This window comes from Aspergillus campestris (assembly GCF_002847485.1).
Source record: "Aspergillus campestris IBT 28561 chromosome Unknown P168scaffold_4, whole genome shotgun sequence".
Lineage (NCBI taxonomy): Eukaryota > Fungi > Ascomycota > Eurotiomycetes > Eurotiales > Aspergillaceae > Aspergillus > Aspergillus campestris.
The window spans coordinates 871,668-882,606 of NW_020194339.1; the positions used below are offsets into that span (position 1 = coordinate 871,668).

The 10,939-nt window shown below is 34.0% G+C and overlaps 1 protein-coding gene across 1 annotated transcript; it reads right to left on the reverse strand.

Annotated features, from left to right (window-relative positions):
* Positions 1-8,865: 8,865 nt before the first annotated feature.
* P168DRAFT_289064 (uncharacterized protein) lies at positions 8,866-10,426 on the reverse strand. Its single transcript, XM_024836917.1, has 3 exons — positions 9,901-10,426; positions 9,297-9,801; positions 8,866-9,233 (listed from the first exon to the last, which is right to left on the reverse strand). Exons 1-3 carry the CDS (start codon positions 10,277-10,279, stop codon positions 9,011-9,013), a joined length of 1,107 nt encoding a protein of 368 aa, XP_024694202.1. The 5' UTR covers positions 10,280-10,426; the 3' UTR covers positions 8,866-9,010.
* Between the last annotated feature and the right edge of the window lie 513 nt (positions 10,427-10,939).

The window sequence follows — 10,939 nt, forward strand, 5'->3', positions numbered from 1 at the left end:
TATAATTACTTTAGTATATTTAATAATTATATCTTTTTATAAGATTAGTATCTTGCAGGCTTGTTTTATATATAAATATTATAATTTTAAATATAATTCTATATAGTTTTTTATATATTAGACTAATAATAATTTTAAATAATTTATTTATATATTTTCTTAGTCCTGAAGTGTCCTTGAAGTAATTTATTATAATATATTCTAATAATCTCTTATCTTATATAATAAGATATATAAATAAGTTTATATATATAGATTAATCTGTCTTTATCTATAACTAATTTATTATTATTTATTAAATTATATAATATTTCTTAAATAGTTTTGTCTTTCTTTATTTTATAAATTAGTTTATTTAATAGATTATTCTTAATCTCTATAATTCCTACTAGTTATTAATAATTATATATTAATAATTTATTTTTATATTATTTAAGAATTACAGGTTTAATAATTCTATTCTTTAGCTTATAGTCTAGTTATTAACTTAGTATATTAGCTTGGTTATTTTTACTACTCTTATAATATTAGATTTTAAAATTATATTATAATAATATTTCTAATTATCTTGCCTGTCTCTGTATTAACTTTTTAATTATTATAAAGAAAATAAGATTCTTATAATCTATTCTAATAATAACTTATTATTTTATTTCTTTAAGATAAACTCTCTATATTTTAAATATAATAATAATTACTAGTAATTTCTTGTTATAGATATTATAGTTTAGTTCTACTTAGATTAATTTTCTTAAATAAAATATAACTAGTTTTAGCTTATTATTATCTCCTGGTTAAGTTATTCTTATTCTAATAATATAATCTAAAGTATTTATCTTAATTATTATTTCTTTTTCTAGATTATATTATATCAAGACTAGTATAATAGTAAGTTAGTATTTAATATCTTTAAATACTTTTTAATAATTATCTGTCTAGTTAAAGTTCTCTATTTTTTTTATTAGATTAAAGAGTAAATCTAGTTTATATATATAATAATAAATAAATCTCTTATAATAGTTTACTAATCCTATAAATTATTATAATTTTTTAAGATTTCTTAGTTATAGCTAGTCCCTAATTACCTAAACTTTGTTTTTATTAATATAAATTCTTTTTATAAATATCTAGTACTCTAGAAAGTCTATTTTTATAATATAAAACTTATATTTCTTTAATTTATATTATAGCTTGGTAATTTATAGCTTTTATAATACTTATTTAATATATATCTTGTGTTCTTTAAGATTCTTTAAAAAAATAAGAATATTATTAAGATATATAATAATAAATATATCTAGTAATTTTTCTAGTACTTTATTAATAAATCTCTAAAATAATATTAGTATATTAGTAAGACTAAATAGTATGACTAAATATTTATAGTAGCTATATTTTAATCTAAATATTATTTTTTATTTATCTTCTTTAGTAATATATAGCCTATTATATATATTAGTAATATTAAGTTTTATAAAGATCTTAGCTCTCTTAAGCTTGTCTTATATTTCTATAATTAATAATAATATATATCTATTTTTAATTATAACTTGATTAAGTAGTCTGTAATCTACACATAGTTATAGACTTTTATTTTTTTTTAATATAAATAAGATACTATATTCTACTAGTGATTTTAATAGTTAAATTATTTCTTTTACTAGTTATTTCTTAATATATACTTATAGCATTTATGATTCTTTTTCTAATATTAAATAGATTTTTCTGTATATTACCTATTTTTTATCTTTAATTAAAATAATATAATTATGTATCTTATATTCTAATAATTTAGGATTTTTAGGTTACTTAAATAGTTCCCTAAATTTTTTATAGTCTTATAGTATAATAATTTATCCTGTTATTACTAATACTTATATCTTATTATTACTAGTATTAAGTCTTTTATCTATAGATCTCTTAGTAACTTCTTCTAGTATTATAATTTTATAATAATTTATTATTATATCCAGTACCTACCCTAATAATATTATTAATTAATCTTAGTAACTTAGCTTTATTACTACTAATACTTATATTATATAATTATTATTAGATTTATCTCTAAATCTCTTAGCTAATACTCAGGCTTCTTATTTTTAAATATATTATTAGAACTTAGATACTCCTGTTATTTATTCTTGTTTTAAGTAATTATAATTTATAAACTAAAGACTACTTATTTTTTAATTAATTTTTAGATTATAATCCCTGAGCCATAGGATTCCTAATATTATATTATATTATTCTAATTATATTATATTAAAGTTTATTTATTTAAAATAATTAAATATAATCATAGGAATTAGTCCTGATTTAATTATAAGATAATTTCTTAAGTTTTTATTATTTAGTCTTATAATAAATTCTAAGTTAGTTTTTCTAATATTTTTAATACCTAATTTCTATTAGAATTAGAAGTTTATAAAGTTATCTATTACTCTAGAATTAAGTATTATTTTAGCTACTTGTCTATGTATTTATATAATAAACTTAATATAGATTTCTTATCCTATTATTATAATCTATTTCTTGTTTTACTAATTTAGTACTCACTTATATAATAAGAATTATAATAAATAAGTATTAATAAACTTATTATCATAATATACCCTGTACTTGTTATTATAATATTATATTTATATTATATATTTATAATATAAGTAATACAGGTAACTCCTATAAGAATACTATAAGTCTTAATATAAGTATATTATTTTTTATTTATTTATACTTTTTAATATCTTTAGTAAGTATTCTAATACTGCTTTTTCTATATTATATAATTAGTAATATTTATTATAACATATTATCTATAGTAATTTCTTGTACTATAAGTGCGTCCTAAAATAGGTATATAAGTATTATTTATAGTTATAATATCTATATAAATTAGAATATTATTTATGCTTGAGTTTTATAAGTTTATTATAATACTAGATATTATTCTTTTAATACTACATGTACTATATTCCTAAATATTATATATACTTCTATTAGTATATCTCTTATAATTTATTAGTTTTTTCCTAGTATTCTAGATTTTAGTAAGTATAATTCCTAATCTTATTATAAATATTTACCTTAATAGCTTTATTAAATTCTTTAATTTTATTAGTTATAATTAATTACTTTCTTAGCTTGACTAATACTTATATAATATCTTATATATTAACTTCTTTATAATATTCTTTTATAGTTTTCTCTAGTTCTAAAGAATTTTAAGATATATTAATTTTTAAGCTTAGTCTTAGGCCTCTTACTTAAGTACTAAATTCTTTATTAAGTAGATTAATATTATTCTAGATTATATTAGGAAATTTATTTTTTTTAACTAGCTTATTTATACTAATAGCTTTATCAGACTTATTTATTCTTATATAGAATTTATTACTTTTATTATTAAACTTTATTATTTCTTTCTCTTTATTAAGATAGCTCTAATTCTTTATATTATAATTATTATTATTATTTTATTAATAATCACTTAGATCTGTAAGTTTATTTAACTAATTAATATTATAAATTATATATAATTTCTTAACTAGTAGGTCTGTCTTAAATCTCTTACTCTTATTACTTTTCTAAGTATCTCTAGTTTTTTTATAAATAACTTTTAATTACTTTTATAATTTCTTATTATTATTTTTCTATTATTAGCCTGATTAGTATTCCCTTATTATATAGTCTTATTTATTATAATTATAATATATTTTATTATTTTAGTATCTTTCTCTTTCTTTCTTAGAGATTTCTTAATATTAAGCTATGTCTAGCTTTATTAATTATAGCTTATAAGAATTATTATATCCTTAGCTTTTTAGCTATACTTATTATTTATTATTAGTATTATACTAGCTTATTCTCTAGTTATCTTGGTACCTGTTACCTGATTAATTCTTATATTTAATATTAAAGTTAAATAACTTATTATTAATCTTAATTACTTATTTAATTATCTTGCTAAGAGTTTCTGGCTATTTTATTTAAATTAATTTCTCTTAAATCTCTGGTTTAAGCCCTTTCTTAAATTATATAATATAAATATTATTATTTTAATTTAATTAAGATATAATCTACTAAAATTCTAAAGTATACTAGTTAACTAACTTAAATTATTATAGTTATTATAACTTTTATTTAGTATTTTAAACTAAATTAATATCTCTAAATATTATATAAAATTACTTTTTAAAATTATTATAATTCTTGAATACTTTTTTTATTTTATTATCTTAATTATTTTTAGTATTATTCTAGAAGTCTCTGATATAAGATTTAAACTAATTAAATATTAAGTTCTTTAGATATATAGTAATAAATATAATTTTATTAGATTTAATAATAAGTCTCTCTTTATTTATCTTTATATATATATTTATTTATATTAAGAATATATAAAGCTTAGAATAAGTATTATTAAATACCTTTAATAATTTAATCTTAATAATATAGATTATAAGTTACTTCTTTAAGATTATAATATGCACCTGTAGTTACTTAATTATACTAATAATATTTATTAGAATTAGTCCTGTGCTAGTATTTCCCTAACTATTTTTATTACTAGTTCTAGAGATTAGTATAGCTATTTTATTATTATTTAATATGATAATATTTTAAATTATTTTAAGTTAATCTAAGACTTTACTTATATTAACTAGTATTTAATATATCAAGACCCTAGGATCCCTTCTCACTTCTGCTGTACTAGTATTAGTGACTTAGATTATTCAGAATAAAGAGCACCCTGTAATCTTCCTATTAGCTATTAATAATAGATTCTGTATTAACCTGAGGCCTTATATAATAGCTATACTAATTATATTAATTAATAAGTAACCTAATAGTCTAAAGATAATTAATAAGTAATAAGAGAAGTAAGATATGTCAGGTATAAAAACCTAATTACTTAAATTAAGTATAAATAAGTAGAAACTAGACTTGAATGTGTACTCAGACTTAAGATTATTATTAAATATAACTAATTAAACTATAAATACAGGTGAATAAGTGTCCTTATATATTCTTTATTTTATATACTTCTTACCTACTCCTGGAAGTATATCTAGAGTAAGAGCTAATAGCATGTTCCTCTATATAGCTACTCTGTAGCTACTCCTTGGGGTATATCAGGAGTAGGTGATCACATGACATAGCTTCTTGTGATACAGGGATCCTGATCCCATAATCTATTAATTAGCATCGGGCTTTTGCCTGGCTGTGCCACCTTTGTGGGGTATCAACCATGTTAGGTTTCCGTAACACTATATTAATTAATAAGGTGACCTGATAGTCTAAAGGTAACTAATAAGTAATAAGAGAAGTAAGGTGTGTCAGATATAAAAACCTGATTACTTAAGTTAAGTATAAATAAGTAGAAACTAGACTGAATAGTAACTTAGTAATAATAATATTATTAAACATGACTAATTAAACTATAAATATAGGTAAATAAGTATCCTTATATATTCTTTCTTAGTTATTCCTGTAATAACTTCTTTGTGATTACTTTCAGGATTACTTTAATTATATGTTTCTCTTGGTACCTACTCCTCTAGCTACTCCCTGGGGATAGGCATAGAGTAGATAATCATATCATGTAGCTACTTCTTTATCTCATGTTAGGAGTAGGTGATTATATCATGTGACTTATAGTTATTCTTTATGCAAGGGTTCTAATCCTTATATTAATCAATTGGCGTCGGGCTTCTGCCTGGCTGTGCCGCCTTCGTGGGGTATTAACCTCGTTGGGTTTCCGTAACAGAGAAGATATGGATAGTCTGGCTAGTATTACTACTCTCTCACTTCTATATCATGTACTTGAGACAAATATAGCCCCATGATCACATTACTGATTCCAGCTGACTGGCTCGATTCAGACCCTTCGGCTGTCAGTGACTCGGAAAGATCCTGGAAACAAATGAAATCGATTATAAGGCCTCTCTCTCTCTCTCTCTCTCCCCTCTCCCTCTCTCGCTAGCATAATTATTCACATATGAGAGAGACTATAATCCACCGGTCCAAGGGTGATACTTATCCTAGATTCTTTTCATATGGAAGGGGTGCACGGAGACACCCGGTCTAATGACCTAATTAAAGGTCCAACAGGCAAGCGGTACTAATGGAGCAGTGATTATGTGAGAGGTATATGGAAACTAACTGATCCCATTAAGGTTAGTACAAACTAGTCTGTATGATGGATAGCAGCATAGGAGCTCAGTTCATGCCATCAATACACTACTAATAACCCCTACGAAAAGTAACATGGGCTATTTGTCGGTGACTTTCTTATTGGAAAGCATAGATGTCTGGGCCCTTGATCAGCCAAGAATATCAGGTGACAGAGAGATAAAAGAATAGAAACTCCATGCTTATATTCAGATACTTGCAATATTCTGTAATTATAAAATTTATTTTCTAAAGCCGTAGTATGAACTAGCCTGTCTCTTCCTTACCCTCGGCATCTTCCGACATGGACCAGAATATCTACCTCGGAGAGCCTTGCCCGGAGCCAACCTAAATTCAAAGAATGAAGACACTTTATTTTCAACTATAAGCGCTAATAGCATATCCGCTGTTACTTCATCTTTGACTAAATGTGGGGAAACCGATAAGATCAGTCACATATTCATGGTTCTCAAAGCCATATAAAAGTTGCGAATAGTTGCAACTGTATGAAAAACCAAGGCAAAGGCTGTGCTGGAAAAGCCTGTGAACCAGCTGAAATGCTAACTAATTGCATTTACCAGATATTTCCACCCTGAAATACAACAAAATACAGAGACGGACGCACCCACGGAGCTGATGGGGTGTGAATAAGTACGCTACTTCTTACTTTCTTTTCATAACATGATGTCCACATTGATAGACATAGTTGAGTCTATGTGACCAAGTGTCAATTAACTTAAACATTGAATACAGAATCATGCTTACAGGCAAGTGCGTTATTATTCTGCGGACCATGTTAGCCTATGACTTTGAATATCTTCACGCTGGCTGTATCAGAGAATGTAACAGCGGAATAGCCCCGGTTGCTATCTCGGCTGCGATTAATAACACATGCTCTATGATACTCGACCTCTAGCTAATCTTCTAATTTGCAGGCAATCAAATTGTCGCGGAACCGACACCTGAATAGCGCCCCCCGAATCCTTCACCGGTTGGAGTCGGGCGGTTCTCCAGCATACAGCGACACCAATAACACATCCATGGGGTATATCATGCCTATCTATACACAGATAACCCCGAAAGCCTTTCAAAAGTCCCATATCAGTGCCACGAGGCCCCACATGGGCATCACGAGGTCTGTTTTCTGGGGAAATCAGCCCCACTAAGCCGGTCAGAGACCGGACCGGTTGGTGGATGATCCTGCTGGGTAACAAGGTTCCCTGGCGATAAGAGTCAACCCTACGTGAACTGGCAAATTGCCCAATGGTCAAAGAAGGGTATGGTCAAAAGAGGGAGGTATCTATCATGCACGTCGGAGATATTTCCGACTCTGCCATGGTAGATGCCAGAGACTATCCAGACCCAGAGCTATAAATTGAGGTAAATCCCCCCAGATAATCACACTCCTCATCCATCAGCATCACTACTCTCTACTCCTCCATCTACTCTCGAAAACCCCTTCTTCAACTTAAACTCAATCACCAATAATCATCAACATGCGTCTCCTCGCCTTCGTCTCCCTCTTCGCCCTCCTCGCCGCCGCGGTTCCCACCGTCGAGCTGAACGAGCGTGACATCGGCGACTGCTGCCTCATGGGAACCTGCGCCGACGACCACTGCCCCGGCGCTGGAGGCAACTAAGTGGTCAAGATGGCTGAAACCGGTGTCTGGTCTTGACTGCCATGTCAGCTGGCTTGTCTCCGGAAACACCATCCCTTGCTGTACTGGAATTGGTTGCGGGAGATGGTGGCTACGCGTTATATTCAGAGGTATGTTCTGGGTTTGATTTCTTCACTGTTACACCGGTACCTAGTGTGATGTTTTGTACAAGGGTCGGGGAGGCTAATACGTTAGATGGTTAGGTATGAAGGAAATTATTTTGAAATGTTTGGATTGGATTGGGTTGGTTTGGCATCTGGGAGGGAAGAAGGGGGATGAGGGCATGTACCTACCATTGGGTGGATTGATTTAGTTCACCCTTCTCTCAAATATGATATGACGCCCACTCTTAGTACCTATGTTTCTCTGCAATATTCAAACCCATGAACAGCTGAGACCACCCACCCAATTAGCCCAAGCGGTAGATCCTTCCAGTATTAGCGCCCCAGTACACCAAGGTTCTCTATCCACGATCACCACATCAAGTCTAGCCACGCATTCCTGGTCCCTTTTTTACAAGTATCATAGTATTAGAGGATGTCACCCGCCCCTTACCACCGGCGTAGGAATCTCCGGTGGCATTTGGTTTGGCCCCCAAGGAAGGAGTGTTAGTATACGCATATACCCCTCACCTTCCAGTCTGATCCTTCGTTCCTGTTCTGATCCTGTTCCGCAGGACTCATTGGGCTTTTTCAACTTTGATGGCGGGGTCGTGGGACTGGGTATGCGTGTTGCACGGCTTATTCGTGTGGTCTATGATCGGAAACTAGGTGGGCTGCTCTGAGATGAAGGGGACGATGCCGTCATGAACGTGTAGAACGGTTGGCTAGATAGTGCTATTGGATGGAGGTTTCAAGCTCGGCTGGGACGGGCACCATTGATGGGATTCGTCGCTTCCTTCGCTCTTATTAGGGGGCTTGGCTGGTTCCGGGGGCAGTCCCGAAACTCATCCGTTATCATCACCTACCCCCTTTATAGGATTGATAGATTGGTATGAGGGGGAAATGAGAACAATGCCAGGTCAGTCAGGTCCCGGGAGCGCGGCACGGATTTCACCCATATGGGATACTGCAACGGCTATCTTACGATACAAGTACCCATGTCTTACAAGGCCCGATCTATCAGACATACAGCCTGGAGGATATATGAGTCGAGGTTATGTACGCAAATCAAGACTATGTTTACACTTGTGCCCACAGAGGCCGCGGAAGCTCCCCACCCGGTTGGATCACGGCCTCCTGGCGGCAGCTCGTCGAGTGTCCCGGCGGTGCAACGAGTCCCGGCCGGCTTCCCGGAGCAGGCGGGTAGAATCCCACGTACGCTTCGCGGCGCGCGGGTTTGCCCACCGTGACTGACCATGTGTGCAACCCGTAGTAGGATGCGATGGAGTGCACAAGCCAGCGACTGGGGGGCGAACATTTGTCAGTAACAATCCGGAGGTCTGATAAAACTAAGGGTTCAACTTACCCGAATCCCGCGGCGCGATCGTCTAGGTCGCTTTCGAGCACCATCTTTTCCCCGTCGCGCTCGTTGTGGGAGCTCATGGCCTCGCGGATCTGATGGAGTTTGTCCTTGCGCGCAGGCGAATCGTGCATCTGTCCGTTCCTGCCCACGAAGACAACCTCGTCTTCCGACTCCTCGTCTGACCACTGCGGTGCGTCTGCTAGGCCCTCGCTTTGGAGGAGGGCTTGCTTCTCGCTCCACTTCTGGATGAACTGTCGGATATCCTCCTCGAGGTCCTGGAGCATCCCACGCGCCGCACGGGCACGCTTCAGTCTCAGACGCAGTTCCCTCGGGATGTGGTGTTTCCCATCGTTTGTGTCGCCTGCTGTGTGATGATCCACATGCGCATAATGAACATCCCAAAGAGGAGCGAGATAGTAGGGCATCGGGTCATGACGAGTGTAGGTCGGCTGGACAGTCCAGTCATTGGGGGATGGCGGCTCTGCCCACGGGTTATGCAGAAGTCGATCTGTGAAGAGACAGTCAGCAGCCGTCCCAGCATTGCCCGAGAACCAAACCAGTAGCACGAGCAAGGAAAGACGGCAACTCCGGGTCTATCGGAACGTACCATTCTCCCAACGCTGTCTGCGACGGCTTCCGTCTTTCCCCTTCAGCAACGCCTCTCGCCGTTTCAGATTGTCGCGGCGAAGTGGCTCACGGCGCCGAAAACTGACTGTCGGGAGCTTAGTCGCAGGGGCAGAGCGGTCTTCGGTGTGGGGGACTGGGTCATCCAAAGGGATCGACAGCGACACCGTGGCTCCGCGCAAAGCCGAGCGGGTGGGTGTCGCCTGCGATGCCGGGTCGTCCACCAGACGGGGTTCAGACAAGGTCAGATTCTCCAGAGACACCGCAGCCTGTTCCGACCATGCGGAAATCGCACGGGTTTGATGGGGCGATAGACCTCCATTGGAGGGTTCTTCGGAGCGCAAAGTCGGGTGGATGGCCATTGCGGGCGAGACGAGTTGCTACTAGGCAATACTTCGCTCGACGGGGTTGAATGATATCAAAACCTAAGGAATTGCAGTCGCGGCGGGTGTCTGCTTGAATCCCAGACGTCTATATAGACCAATAGATCGGAGATGGAAGAGACTCTGAGCAGGGAGAGGGATGGATGGGGAGTGCCAGATAAGAGATACCGGTCGCGTCCGACGGGGGGCGCGGGCGCGGCGACGGAGTAGCCCGATCGGGACTAGCGTTTAAGACTGACTCACCAAATCCGAGCATGAGATCAGTCACGGGTTGCTTATTGGTTCTCCCTGCAGCCCTAGCCCTAATCCGTTGACTCAATATCTTGTTCTTCGTGTTATGAAGCTGGTAATGAGTCTTTCTGGGTCATACTTGGTGGGTCTTCCATGATACATGGCGTTGGTCCAGCAATGCTGTGATTTCAATTGTAGTCAGAAGAAGAGGGGAAGGATATTGGATACAGGTTGGCAGGCCTGAGGCTGCCAACAGGAGCAAGTCCACTGGATTCCTGAACGGTCGGATGGAACTCAATCTTTACGATCGGGGTACTGAATACTTGATGTAGCACTAGATAAGTCTAGGTCCATGCAAGCGGCTAGCAATTATTACCCAGGTACGACCCAACTGGGAGGGATAGTGAC

Excerpts from the sequence above, each read along its gene's own strand:
- P168DRAFT_289064 (XM_024836917.1), bottom strand. The coding sequence starts at position 10,279 with ATGGCCATCCACCCGACTTTGCGCTCCGAAGAACCCTCCAATGGAGGT. Across the intron at positions 9,802-9,900 it reads CAGACAGCGTTGGGAGAATG|ATCGACTTCTGCATAACCCG; the intron begins GTACGTTCCGAT and ends GTCTCTTCACAG. Across the intron at positions 9,234-9,296 it reads GATCGCGCCGCGGGATTCGG|TCGCTGGCTTGTGCACTCCA; the intron begins GTAAGTTGAACC and ends TTCGCCCCCCAG.